The 15,140-nt window shown below is 40.9% G+C and overlaps 1 protein-coding gene across 4 annotated transcripts in view; it reads right to left on the bottom strand.

The window, feature by feature from the left end:
- Positions 1 to 6,349: 6,349 nt before the first annotated feature.
- Positions 6,350 to 15,140, bottom strand: part of LOC112220343 (cytospin-A-like) — a 41,703-nt gene continuing 32,912 nt past the window's right edge. For all 4 annotated transcript variants that reach the window (XM_024382168.2, XM_024382169.2, XM_024382170.2 and 1 more), the window contains exons 12-15: positions 14,239 to 14,341; positions 9,174 to 9,290; positions 9,013 to 9,072; positions 6,350 to 7,976 (exon numbers count right to left, since the gene is read on the bottom strand). In XM_024382168.2, coding sequence (XP_024237936.1) covers positions 7,887 to 7,976; positions 9,013 to 9,072; positions 9,174 to 9,290; positions 14,239 to 14,341 — 370 coding nt within the window. In that variant the 3' untranslated portion in view covers positions 6,350 to 7,886. The remainder of the gene's footprint in view (positions 7,977 to 9,012; positions 9,073 to 9,173; positions 9,291 to 14,238; positions 14,342 to 15,140) is intronic.

Genomic DNA, 15,140 nt, shown 5'->3' with positions numbered 1-15,140 from the left:
GGTTTGCTTTTTCCCTAAAGTTTTTTTGAAATCTGACACAGCAGTTGCATTAAGGAGAAGTATATCTTTAATTCCATATTTAACACTTGTATTTTCATCAACATTTATGATGAGTATTTCTGTAAATTGATGTGGCTCTCTGCAAAATCACCACATGTTTTAGAACTACTGAACGTAACGCGCCAATGTAAAATGATTTTTAAAAATATAAACATGCACTTTATCAAACAAAACATACATGTATTGTGTAACATGAAGTTCTATGAGTGTCATCTGTTGAAGATCATCAAAGGTTAGTGATTAATTTTAACTCTGTACTTTTTGTGACTCCTCTCTTTGGCTGGAAAATGGCTGTGTTTTTCTCTGAGTTGGTGGTGACCTAACATAATCCTTTGTGGTGCTTTCGCTATAAAGCCTTTTTGAAATTAGACACTGTAGCTGGATTAACGAGAATTGTATCTTTAAAATGGTGTAAAATACTTGTACGCTTAAGGAATTTTAATTATGAGATTTTTGTTGTTTTGAATTTGGCGCCCTGCACTTTCACTGGCTGTTGGCGAGGTGGGACGCTACCGTCCCACATATCCCAGAGGTTAATAATTGGCTGATTCATTTAATCACGCTAATCATTCAATGAGCAGCAGTCGTCACATTAACCGATACAACGTCACGACAATGGCAAGACTTGAAAATGGCTGTCTAGCAATGATCAACAACCATCTAGACAGAGCTCAAATTTTTGTTTCAAGAATAATGTGAAAATATTGTACAATCCATGTGCGCAAAGTTCTTAGAGACTTAACCAGAAAGACTCACAGCTGTAATCTCTGCCAGAGATAATTCTAACATGTTTTGACTGTATTTCATTTTCAATATATTAGCAAAAAATTACAAAAAAACATGTTTTCACATTATTATTATTGGGTATTGTGTGTAGATGGGTAAGATTTAAAACAAATTTAATATGTTTTGGAATAAATCAAGGAATATCAATACTTTCTGAAGGCACTGTAGATGGTTATCAATATTGGTTATTTAATTAGATTTTTAAGCCTTGAGACATGGATTGTGTGTGTGTCATTCAGACTGAATTGGCAAGACATAAGATTTAATTCCTGTGAACAGGGTATGGTAATAGGTGCCAGGTGCACTGGTTTGAGTGTGTCAAGAACTGCAATGGTGCTGGGTTTTTCACACTCAACAGTTTCCTATGTGTATCAAGAATGGTTTACCACCCAAAGGACATCCAGCCAACTTGACAACTGTTGGAAGCATTGGAGTCAACATGGGCCAGCATTGCTGTGGCTTTCGGCACATTGTAGAGTCCATGCCCCAACGAATTGAGGCTGTTCTGAGGGCAAAAAGGGGTGCAACTCAATATTAGGAAGGTGTTCCTAATGTCACTCAGTGTATGTCCATTTATCGTGTTTGTACATGTGAGCCAATGAGTCTGTAAAATGTCTGCATTAGTCTCTGTGTGTGCGTGTGTGTGTAGCGCCTTGAAGGAAGAGATAAGCACGTGCACATCCTTTGGAAAGACTCTGTTGCAGGCCTGTCAATCAAAGCACCAGTTAGGCACCACAGAGGAGAGTGAAAACAAATAGCTGGACTGTTGCTGTTGGCCATATCACTATTTGAAAAGCTGATGAAAGGAGAATTGGAACTTGACTACATCTATGTCCTGAAGTGCAGACACAGATAGCAATAGAGACATAAACACAGCTCAAAGCCAAGCAAACACCACAAGGGTAATTTATGGGTCCCTGCTATATGGGATCCATGGGAAGGGTTAAGGTTAAAGGCTAGAGCTGGCCCTGCCAAAACAAGTGACCAATGGGCATCTGTACTATATCAAGGTGATAAGTATGATAGACATTCTCAGTATAAAGTTTCCCAATATGTTAACATAATCAACCTGTTTTTATATTAATAGATGACAAGATTGGGCTCAATTCCATTTCAGCTCAGTCAATTCAGAAAGACTGCAAAGAGTAGGACTCTAGAAGTATTATTGTAGTAATTGCGTTATGAAGCTTATTGTAGCCCGATTTTCTTAGTTACATTTTTGTTTACCATGATTTTAATGTAAAGGGGAGGGAACAAGTTCATAAATAACCAAAACAATTGTGTATAAAAAACGAAATTAAAAGGACACAAAAATACACTCTGAACTTTTCACAATTTAGACACTTGTGTTTCACTCAAATGACCTAAGAGACACTTTGAGATTGGGGATATTTGCCTCTTGACAACAAATAGTTATTTTATTACTCTTTTAAAAAATAGAATAAAAACAATACTTGCTCTGTTGTCTTGCCATATTAGATGATATCCACTGACGCAAATGCACAACATATTCTCAAACCTTCTCTCCATAGGCTACATACGTCCTCATATTCTTCACATAATCCGATCTTCTTCAAAAGTTAGAAGTTAGTCTAGGAATTATATATTGTAAAAAAATAAATAAAAAAAGATATGACTGTACATTTTTAACGTGTACATTAGAAACAAAATATCTCTCTTGAGATGCGCTCAGAAGTTGGGACAGGAAAACGCAGTAGCATGCGCTCTCATCCATGCGCGCGTGGTTCTGAAGACAAGCGCATGTGTCACCGGTTTCGTTTGGTCTCGAAACAAAGAGGAGACCTAGCTAGCATATATGGTTCCTTGGAAGTTGTAGGAAAGTATGTTTTGGGTTTAACATTAGTTGTGGGAACGAACCCATACGTTTCCTGACTCTTAAAACAGTTTTTTTAAACGTTCTGAGAAGAGAAGTGAAAATTTCACCTCTTCCAGGAAGTTTATTTTTTAGGTTGCAGGGAGGTTCTTAGAACGTTTTACTCTGGTTCCTTGAACGTTTTCCTGGGAGGTTTAACATTAACGCTCTGAGAACTGAAATGATAGATTTAGATTTTTTTTAATAACATCCTTAAAACTTTCACTGAATGTGTCAAGACTTTCAGTAACACTGCTAGCTTATTTTTGGTTAACTTAAAAAAAAACTCCAAACACTGATAGGACAGACATAAATTAATTTCCTTAGAGCATTTTGTTGATGGTGAAAACCAAATATATTTGTTTTTAGATAACATTCTTAGAACATTCTCTAAACGTTACTAACGTTATCTTAACATTCTCGGAACAATTTGAGAACATGACTAAGTAGAACCAACGGAAACCTGTAGGAAACATTATGCTTAAGTACTGAAATTCCCACAGAATGTTGTTTCTTAAGGTTCTCTGAACTATTTGAGAACATTCCTAAAACATTAAACATATAAATGACATTTAACCATGTTTGAACTTTTAGGAAACGTTCTGTTAAAGTAATAAAAATAAAACAACTTTTTTTTTTGTCAAGTTCCTTAAATGTGCTGAGAATTTTCCAAAGCCAATCAACTATTCTGCACCATTCCCAGAAAGTTGTATGCAAAATAACTATATGACAACCACACTCACCAAGCTTTAAGAAACATATGGTTCTCAGAACTTTATGTGATTGCTGGGGAGAGACACCTTCAATGAGCCAATCAACAGGCAGGTAGCCTAGTGGTTAGAGCGTTAGACTTGCAACGGAAAGGTTGCGTTGTTCTGCCCCTGAACAAGGCAGTTAACCCACTAGGCCGGCATTGAAAATAAGAATTTGTTCTTAATTGACTTGCCTAGTTAAAAAAAGGTAAAATACATTTAAAAGGTGTCAAAGAAATTGAAAATAGAGTTGAGGTAGCTCAGATGTGTGTCTGTTATATTAAAGTGACCAGGATCAGTTTCAATGATGAGGAGATTACATTGACATGTTCAGGTTGATCATGGCTGAAAAGCATAGAGCCCCACAGTGGGGGTGACATAATACCCATAAAACCTAGCGGTCAAACAGGGAAATGGTTCCAATTGTTTTTCCAACATTCATTTTTCCCCATAGGGGATTTGAAAAAGTACTTAAAATAAGGGCTGTATTTTGTGTAGGTTTATCCTGGCGTGACATTTTGATAACCATGTAAATCTCTCTCAGACAATGTGACTTTTAACAATATATTCACCTGTATTCACCTATATTCACCTAACAATATATTCACCCCCCCCAAATGAAATGCTAATCAGCTAATTCTACCATAGACATTGATTCAAAAGTCACTCGCACATCTGAGCTATATCTTTGCTGCAGGTGCATGGTAACAATTGAATAACATGAAAGAGAGACAGTAAAATAATTGTCAACTTGTGTACCAAGATGACTGCAATCTTGTTACAAGAGTGTTGACAGCAACCTTACAGGCAGCAACACTTACTACAAACCATTTCCTTGCAAGGCGGATGAGGAAAGAAGTGTAGGGTCTAGCCCACACAAACGACCCATGTGGGTATGTGGATATAGGATGTGGTGCCTGTGGCATTAGAACTAGTGCTTTAATCTACATTGGAGCAAAGCAAACGTTCTACTTTGTAGTCTCAGAGAGAAGTATTCAAGTGGCCAAGAACTCAATTCTAGCTGACATTTTTTATAAATACAAATAAGCCTGTAAGCCTTTCAGTGTGACAGTTTATTAGCAATGGGGAATTAAAAAAACGGAATCAATAATAGATTACAGATGTCTAAAAAAGAACAATAAGAAAATATTATTTAAGTTATTCAGTGAATTTAACTGCAGTCATCTGTATTGCATCAAGATACAAGCTTCCACACAAACGCACACAAAAGTGAATAAAAAAACATCATTACATTTTTTTTTGAATATGCTTTTCACCTCATTCAAAAAACATTAAATACTTTTAAAATTTTGTAATAAGTTAAAACGGCCAAGTAGTGTTAACTTTACATTGAGGACAACTGTTAAGTCAACCCAGTTTGTACTTGGGAATGCTTTTAACTCAATGGTCCTCTGACACGAGTAGTTGGAGGCTCAACCATGGTCAAATGAGCCCAGGTACCTTAAAGGGATTCTCCGGTACTTTTTAGCCAGTAGTTCTAAAAGTAGCACCCACGAGCCAAAAGTGGTCCCCGAAAATGGCTTACTACATCACGTCGGCAGATTGTGCACCACGTCATTTCTCTCGTTCTCGCTCTGCTGTGTGATTCTTGCTAGCTGTCATTTAAAATGGCAAGGGGCTGAATCTCATTGGCTGGAACCTGAATTGCTAGGGTGCTGGCCCACATGGGAGGAAATGAAGGGGGGTCCTTTTAGAAATCAGTCCATTTCAAACGACGGATTTCGTGGTTAATTGAGGTAAGAGAGTAATTCAGCTCATAGATTATGTATGAACTACACTGACACATCCAGCCCAAAGCGGGATTAGTCACAAAAGTACCAGAGCATGTCTTTACATCATTGACTAAACAGAGTGGAGCTATAAAAGGAGAGAAGGAAATAAGAATACATTGGCATCCTGCCTACTGTTAGCTAGGACGGACTGGCAACTCTTTATTTTGAGAAGTGTTCCCATACAGTACATAACAAGCTCTAGCTATGCTCAGTCTACGTTTGATCCAATTCATATTACAGCGAGACATCAGTGACCTTTATAATGTAGCCCAATTCTCTTATTTATGAACGAGTCCATTTCATCAGATAACATATGACAAGGTGCAAACCAGGAACTGTAGAAACCATAACACCAACTTAACCAAAACATGACCAGTGTCCTAACAAAATCATGACCAGTGTCCTAACAAAATCATGACCAGTGTCCTAACCAAATCATGACCAGTGTCCTAACCAAATCATGACCATAGTGCTCCGTGTAAGTAGTTACACCGCTCCGCAGTTCGCCACGAGTACAGAGATGAGTATGAGACTAAATGGAACAGATCAATTGTCGGGTAACATGGGGGGTAAAACGTCACCCTACCTCAGAATCACTCTGTGATGAGACAGATAGAACTTTTTTTGTTGAGAAACAGTGGCAACCAGGGAAAGTGTTGGGGAAAGATTGTGACATGAAGTGGTTCCTGTAAGATGTACAGGCAGGGTGCGTGTTACACCAACTTACCCTAACTGGAAGGTTTACATTACACCGAGTGTACAAAACATTAAGAACACCTGCTCTTTCCATGACATAGACTGATCAGGTGGATCCAGGGGAAAGCTATGATCCCTTATTGATGTCACCTGTTAAATCCACTTTAAAATAAAGTCAGTGTAGAGGAAGGGGAGACAGGTTAAAAAAGATTTTTAAGCCTCAACACAATTAAGACATGGATTGTGTGTGTGCCATTCAGAGGGTGAATGGGCAAGACAAAATATTTGACTGCCTTTGAACAGGGTATGGTGGTAGGTGCCAGGCGCCCTGTACTGTTTTGTGTCAAGAACTGCAACACTGCTGGATGTTTCATGCTCAACAGTTTCCCGTGTGTATAACTTGACACAACTGTGGGCTCCATTGTGGGAAGCATTGTAACATGGAAGAGTCCGATGAATTGAGGCTATTCCGAGGGAAGGTGTTCCTAATGTTCCATACACTGTCTATTAGCCTTGATTCCTGGCAATGACTAGTACCATTTAAATGACTGTAGCTCATCTTAGCTGTGGAAACCTTAACAGATGCCTTTATGAGCAACAACAAAATGTTATGAAATATTCACATGGTATCTCAGTATAAGGAGAATATTCCAATGTACCAAAAACACAACTCATATGTTCTCATACGTACTTATTTAACTACTTCAAAGCAAATGACGATTGTAAGCTTTTCCCATGTGTGGGAACATTCATCGCTAATATGATTTCCTGTGCTGGAGGAAGGGGCTTTACTGTGTGTAGTACACCCAATGGCTTTGAAACGTTGTGGTTTTGAATGGCATTGATGAAGGTTTAAACACATTCCATTTTAGTAAGAGCCTCACATCCCGTTGTGCTTTGAAACCAGGGAGGATTTGCTGAACAGTAAGTGGTGGTTTTACCTTAATGCCCAAACTGTTAGCTTATCAGGTCAGCTCCCTGTGTTGTTCAGCCTATTTATGAATGGGTGTGCTACAGGGACCTCACTGTAAAACCAGAGACTGGCCGTGGTGGCCAACCATCACGCTTACCGAGTTTGGACACAACGGACTGAGAAATAATAAATGTCGTAAAAGACGTCAATGCGATTGAACTCTGACTTCGGGTCCTTCAAAAAGCACTAGAAGTCCTATGTATTATTAATATTCCTAATGGGTCAATGCTCATTGTCATAATTGGCAAAAACAAGAGACAAACATGGCATTGATTCGTGTGAAGTTATTATCTCTTTGGAATAAATATCACAGCAAAGCATTGGGCTAAAACAGCCTAGTTAGAACACCTATAGTTAGGCTGGACCCTCTGTCAGTCAGGTAAATCACCCTTACCCTCAAGTCATTGAGCTTAGTGACAAAATGGACAAAGCCAAAGGCATTTAAAAAAGGCAATCCTGTTCTTGGCAGTATTCGAAATCCAAAACCATACACACATGATTTTTTCAGCTAGCTAAACATGAACTACAGTGTAACGTTGGAGGTACTGGTGGTGTAGGCTACTGCAACACAGAGTTCACATAGGACTGGGGTCAAGAGGCCAGAAGACTTGAGTTTACAGGAAGTCACTGACCCAGGGAAAGTTGAAGGACAGTTCAACACATTGTCTAATACCCATGGCCTCAGTCTAGCCACAGCCTAGTCTGAAGAATTCAATCAAACTGAGAAGCCACATGAGCATCCCAAGCCAAGAGTTTGTAGAAAATTGCAGTGTAAACATGGAATATATTGGCTGAGTTAGGTAAGCTATGCAGCTTATCATAGAACTCAGGGTCCCAGACGTCTTCGCAGGTAGCATTGGCTGATGTTGCTCTAAGCTTGTCCAGTGTTGCGATGACATCCCTGGCTGGACGTGTGTGTGTGGGCAAGCAAGGTGTTCAGGCTTGAAGATGGGTCACGTCTCAAAGTACTTGTAGATGGCAGTGACGTAGGTCATCACACTCTGCCAGTCAGGCCTCTCTGTGTGCACCATCTCTCCAATGTCCTGAGAGAGAAAGAAGGACAAAAGAGAGACATGTTAGATGTATTGCAGTACAAAACGCACATCACACTGCATACTTTCTTTCGCTGCAAATTGTGTGTTTAGAATATTGTCAGTGAGAGACCGTGAGGAATAAAGTTCGGACCTAGGAGTCACACATCACAATACCTTCCACCAGAGAAAGGTTGCGAGGTGTTACTGAATCTTCTTAAAGGAGAATTGTGTCATTCCAAACTTCATCCGCAATGTTATATTCCATGTGCGACTCGAGCCTGTTCTATTCTCCATGCTAGAATGGACGGAGATGTATCGCTCAAGTCAAAACAAAATGGAATATAATGTTGTGGATAATGTTCGGAATGACAATTTGGTGTACAACATCTAAACACCCGCATCACTATACTGAGAGCTTTTCTGATTCTGAAAGGAGGTATTTTCGTGGTTTTTGGATTATTTGTTCATGTTTATTCAGAGCCCCTGTACTGAATCACAGGTTAGGTTAAGTTTTTCAAAAAATGTGCCGGGACCCTTCTGTAACATGCCATTTACATCACAAATATAGATTTGGTTGTAAAAAAAAGCTAAATTATAATTTAATATCTAAAGGGTTGTAAAATTGACAAGAGGCAAGACGCAGAGTGAATGTGTCTGTTGTTTCAGTAGTAAATCTCCTCCCCCTCCGTCGGCACTCTGGAGTGGATCACCCACAAATGAAACCCAGTCTGTCTCTTGTTAAGATGAAATCAACTGGCCTTGGTGTGACACTGCTCTTAAGTCAGCTATAGCTGCTTGCCATGAGCACATCTTCTTTTATGGGCTACAGCCAGCCAATCTATGTACTGTTGGTGTGCATTGCTGCTGAACTATATAATCAGCCCTGTCTTTGTTGCCTAGTCTTTCTAGTCAAGCCTTACAAAGGGGAGGAAGGGATATGGGAACATGTCTCTCACCCCTCCAGCCATATCAAGCATCTTGGTCATTTCATTCTACACTTTTGAGTGGTAGTCAAATATCAGTTCATTTTAGCTCGGACACCAACCAATGAGGACTTGATCCCGACACTTTCAGCGGCCTGGAAAGCCAGTGTGAAATTTCGCTTCTGAAGGAAAAGGGAGAAAATACATTTGATGAACGAACTACATGTATATAATTTCCACACTAAGAACCTTCTGGTCAGTGGACTGAGGGGGTCCATCTCACCTTGTCCTGGCTGGAGAGCTCCAGGTAGGGAATGTGGGCAGGCAGGTAGGTGTGGAGAACAGCACAGAAGGCCAGCCCGTCGTTCCAGCTGCTGCTGAAGTTGGTGATATCAATGTTCTGGAGAGAGGAGAGAAAGAGCATAACACGAAAGGCCCTCTAATAGCAGCCCTAGCAGTGTTTCCTCTACAGAATGTGTAGCAGTTGGAGAAGAGGTTGTTTTGCTGACTCAATCTAAAATAGAATTTCCAACTCCAGAAATGTGTCTAACAACATATTGGTAAAATGATTTTAACATGTTGGACCATGGCATGAATATAGCCTATGCACAGTCCATATTATAAGGTATGCTATTAGCAAAAAGCATTGTCACCTGTAGCCCAACTGATGCAGCATAGTGGCTATAAATAAATAGGCTGGAGCATTGGGTTGCCCACCTGCATTTACCCTATTATTAGGTAGATCCCAAATATGATATTTTAACTAGTTAGCATCAAATTGATACATTTTGTCCCAAAACAGTGAATATGCACAGAATTCCAAACATTAGGAACACTTTCCTAATATTGAGTTACCCCTTCATGTCACCATTTTCCCCTCCAACACTTTCCCTGGTTGCCACTACTCTTGCTCAACTCAAAATATGCATCGGTCTCATCACAATTTCCAAAGAAAAGATTGGAAGTAGGGTGACATTTTACCCCCCAAGTTACCCTATAATTGACCTGTTACATTTAGCCTCACTCTCCCCTTCGCACTCATGGCGAATTGCAGAGCGGTATAACATGCTTAACCATGATGCTGCTAAATTGTGAAGTTTGAGCATATTTAGAAGTGGAAAGCTGAGATTCCTCTTTCTAACGATGGACATTAAAACATCTTCTGTCCCGTGATGGGATTAAGAATAGATGTTTATTGACTGCAGGTCAGAAAGCATGTTTCCTTCCCTATGACACTCCCAACTTGAATACACCTTGAGGAATATGTATCTTGCGTAGAACACACAACAACAAGCCGGCTAGGAAATAGACAAACTATTTTACTGAGGGGTCGTCTGTTTTTTTATTCATGATGTTTTACGTCGCATGCAGTCAGTGTCCCAAATGTTGATTGAGACGTTCAGAAATGTAACAGATTTTGACTATCACTAATGTCATTGGTAAAGTAATAAAGAGGGTGAAATATTTGGGGTAGATGTTCCTAAAACAGATTATTTATATATATATAATAAAGAATAAAGAATAAAAAGGCTTATTCATGCACAATTTTTGTTTTATCATACCATCATATTTGTTTATGTATTATTATACTCTTATTGAGTACTAAATCGTATGGGTTGGAAAGTGTTTTTCTCCAATATAAATAAACAATTCCAGCTGAAAGCCAAAGGTCATAGCTTTCTAGCGGAAAACACTACTACATTAATAAAATATTGCCATCTTTCTAGATGAATAAAAGCATAGTGAAACAGTGCGGCTGTCAGCTCAACTATATTATAGGATTTAGCCACGGCGCAGCGCCACAAAAGACTGCAGAGGAAACACTGAGCCCGAGGCCATTCTTATGTTTCACCATGTCATCCCCAACAGCTGTCAACAGTAGATGATGCAAACTGTGGTCTTTCAAAGGAAGTGTAAGAACGTACTAGTTTTAGCACACTAGTGTTTCGTCACACTAACTTGCACTCAAGTGAGAGAGTCCATTGTATTAGCTTCACTACTTTATCACTATGTGTTTGCTTAGTGGACAAGTTTATCTCCATCGACTTGCATCCCACGGCTCCCCTCTCTAACCCACATAATATACAACGGGAAGCTATTTAGGGCTGACTGTGTGTGTGTGTGTGTGTGTGTGTCTGGGCCTTTATAGCCCTGTTGTTATGACCAGGTACGGTAGGTAGGGGGGATTCATGTTCGGTTGGCTTAACCTTTTTAATGTGCCACACGGATGGATGCCCTTCAATTGGGATGCACACACACACACACACACACCTCACGTGCGTCCAAACACTATGTGTGTGTGTCTCTCTAGAAAGTGCTGTGGAAAGAGACTTATTCTTGTTCCATGACTATAAATGGCTTTGTTGTCAGCCCACTACAGTGTATTTGGAAAGTATTCAGACCCCTTGACTTTCTCTGCTTTGTGTTACGTTACAGCCTTATTCTAAAATGGATTAAATAAAACAAATCCTCATTGATCTATACACAATACCCCATAATGACAATGCAAAAACAGGTTTAGAAATTATTTGAAAATTTACTACAAATAAAAACAAGAAATACATAAATATTCAGACCCCTTACTATGATACTCGAAATTGAGCTCAGGTGCATCCTGTTTCCATTGATTATCCTTGAGATGTTTCTACAACTTGGAGTCCTCCTGTGGTAAATTCAATTGATTGGACATGATTTGGAAAGGCACACGCCTGTCTCTATAATGTCCAAGGTTGATAGTGCATGTCAGAGCAAAAACCAAGCCATGAGGTCGAAGGAATTGTCCGTAAGACCTCCAAGACAGGATTGTGTCGAGGCACAGATTTGGGGAAGCGTACAAAAACATTTCTGCAACATTGAAGGTCCCCAAGATCACAATGGCCTCCATTATTCTTAAATGGATGTTTGGAACCACCAAGACTCTTCCTAGAGCTGGCCGCCCAGCCAAACTGAGCAATCAGGGGAGAAAGGCCTTGGTCAGGTAGGTGACCAAGAACCCGATGGTCACTCTGACAGAGATCCAGAGTTCCTCTGTGGAGATAGGAGAACCTTCCAGAAGACAACTATCTCTGCAGCAATCCACCAAACCGTCTGTGCGCGCGCACACACCATCGTGCATACATTTATTTTGACCCCCTACACCAAACGCGATCATGACACGCAGGTTAAAATATCAAAACAAACTCTGAACCAATTGCATTAATTTGGGAACAGGTCGAAAAGCATTAAACATTTATGACAATTTAGCTAGTTAGCTTGCACTTGCTAGCTAATTTGTCCTATTTAGCTAGCTTGCTGTTCCTAGCTAATTTATTTATTTTACATGAAATGCACAAGGTCCTCTACTCCAACAATTAATCCATACATAAAACGGTCAACCGAATCGTTTCTAGTCATCTCTCCTCCTTCCAGGCTTTTTCATCTTTGAACTTATATGGTGATTGGCATCTAAACTTTCATAGTATTACTACACCGACCGGCAACACAGTTCATCTTTCAGTACCCACGTGGGTATAACCAATGAGGAGAAGGCACGTGCTTCTATAAACCAATGAGGAGATGGGAGAGGCAGGACTTGCAGCGCGATCTGTGCCAGAAATAGAAAGGAGTTCTATTTTAGCCCTTGGCAGCGCAGACGCTCGTTGGCGCACGCGAGCAGTGTGGGAGCAATAATTGAATAACAGATTTCTAAATGTATTTTGCAACGCTCGCGTGTGGTCAGCCTATTAGACTCTGAATACTTTCTGAATGCACTGTAGGAATGTTAGATGACAGCTTCCTCTACCAGAGACGATGGAAACTCAGTAACCCCATCCCAACCTTCTCACCCCCTAGGGCACTATATAGGGAATAGGATGCCATTTGGGACGCAGTCCCTGTCTACAGCGAGGCAGTCCTCAACTCTCTACTAAGGGTCACAGGGGACCTGTGTCAATTATCAGAGAAGCCGAGAGTCAGGGGACATGGGCAGAAGGAAATGGTCCAGACACTAGGGCGCCATTACCAAGGAACACTGCAGTGTGGAGCAGGGAAGAGGGGAAAGTGCCTGGGGGCTCCTCCAAGAGGTGTCATTGCTCTCTGTGGGAACCCAATTCTCTCTAGGATCACAGCACCTGTGTCATTGGTGTTAACCAGGACTACGCATGCTGCGGGCAAAGAAACTCTGGCTCACCATAGTTAGTGACTACACGGGTTATTAAAGTGCATCTTTTCCTCAGAACCTTTTTCCACAAAGAAACTCTGGCTCACCATAGTTAGTGACTACACGGGTTATTAAAGCGCATCTTTTCCTCAGAACCTTTTCACACAATGAAACTTTTGAGAAAGGACTGTTAAAATGCAAACAAACGTAGCAACAAGGAACACATACATATGTGCTAGGTTGAAGGTAAGTATTCTCTCTGCATCCCCTTGCTTTACCGGTGTTGGCAGAAAAATATATGAACCACCGATGGATAGAGCTGGAGAGTAAAAGCAACAGGACGAGCTCAGCAGAGAACATTAAGGTACAATCTGTGGGAAAACAGGGCTGAGCTACAGTAGGAGAGGCATGGCTGGTAGCAGTGTTTACAGTGAGCATGGCTCCTAGCAGCACCAGAGCACAGGTAATGAACACATTAACTACAGTACTCCTGAAAACAATGACAAAAAGGGGTAAGAGACAGAGAGAGAGACAGAGAACATTTACGACTTGGAGAGGAGACAGGGGACTGCCCCTGCCAGAAACCAACAGAAAAGACGAAAAAGTAGAGAGGCTATTTAACATAGTATTAAAGGCCTTGTCTTTCTATTTCCCAAACTGAACGGCTAAGAACGCTTGTGCTACAACAGAGACTATAATCCTCTATTTTTGTTTTACCCTACACAGTTCCCCACAATGCCCATCTGTGCCAACGTGCCCTTGCCCATACCCATCGTTTCAGCGAGAGGAGAGGTCAAGTTGGCAGAGGAGAGGCCGGGACTAGGGCAAAGTCTGGCACACTTCCTGGAGAGGGCAAAGCCTAACTGCTACCATGATAACTACACAGGGCATAATGCTAATGCTGCCTGGTGGGTAAACATCTTAAAAGCCTGGAAGGAGAAGGAAGGGGATCTGATTGGAAACGAACAGGAAGGAAACACAGCGTTTACCATCTGTGTTTGCAGCTATTCCATAGAGAGCATAAGGCGTTACTGATCAAAACAGTAACGGTAATGATCTGATATTCTTCCCTGCATCCAAACCTGTTGAGAAACCAAACATTGTCCAATGGGATGGAGTAAGTAGTCACCTAAGTTGGTGTGTGCATGCACGTGTGTCTCTTACCGCCAGCCTGTACCCTCCACCCTTTTCCCACCCTGTTGGTTATTACCAGGTATCCTTCAGTCTTCTTCTGGCACCACTTCAGCAGGGCGTTCCTCTTGGACCCCCCGTACTCCCTGGCCAGTGCAGACAGGGTGTCTTTTCTCTCCTCCCTATGGACACACAGAAGGACATGAAAGAACACAGGAACAGAAAGAATAAAGCAGACACAGGGGCGGTTTTACAGACACATATTTAGCCTGATCTTGGACTAAAAAGTATTGGCAAAGGAGATTCTCCATTAAGCTTGCTTTTCAGTCCAGCACTAGGCTATATCTGTGTCTGACAAACTGCCTTAGTGCACCTTTCAGAAGAGGAAAATCTACAACACATCAGCGTGGCATTGAAAACCTCAAAAATACAATTCTTTTTTTTTTTTGTTCATCCCCTACATTCACCGACTAGCAAGTCAAGCTGTGGACAAAATAATCCTTCCATAATTCAGCGCAAACAGGCTCTAACCAGAATAGAAAAAGGGAGTGGGAAGCTCCGGTGTACAACAGAGCAAGAGGACAAATACATGAGTGTCTAGTTTGAGAAACTGAGCTGCCTAGAAGGCCAGCATCCTGAAGTCGCCTCTTCACTGTTGACATTGAGACAAGTGTTTTGCGGGTACTATTTAATGAAGCTGCCAGTTGAGGACTTATGAGGAGTCTGTTTCTCAAACTAGACACTCTAATGTACTTGTCCTCTTGTTCAGTTGTGCACCGGGCCTCCCACTCTTTCTATTCTGGTTAGAGCCAGTTTGTGCTGTTCTGGGAAGGGAGTTGTACACAGTAGTACAAACGTTGTAGCAGATCTTCAGTTTCTTGGCAATTTCTCGCATGCAATAGCTTTCATTTCTCAGAACAAGAACACACTGACGAGTTTCAGAAGAAAGTTTTGTTTCTGGCCATTTTGAGCCTGTAATCG

This window comes from Oncorhynchus tshawytscha, linkage group LG20 (assembly GCF_018296145.1).
Source record: "Oncorhynchus tshawytscha isolate Ot180627B linkage group LG20, Otsh_v2.0, whole genome shotgun sequence".
Classification (NCBI taxonomy): Eukaryota; Metazoa; Chordata; class Actinopteri; order Salmoniformes; family Salmonidae; genus Oncorhynchus; species Oncorhynchus tshawytscha.
This window is presented reverse-complemented; position numbering and strand designations above follow the sequence as displayed.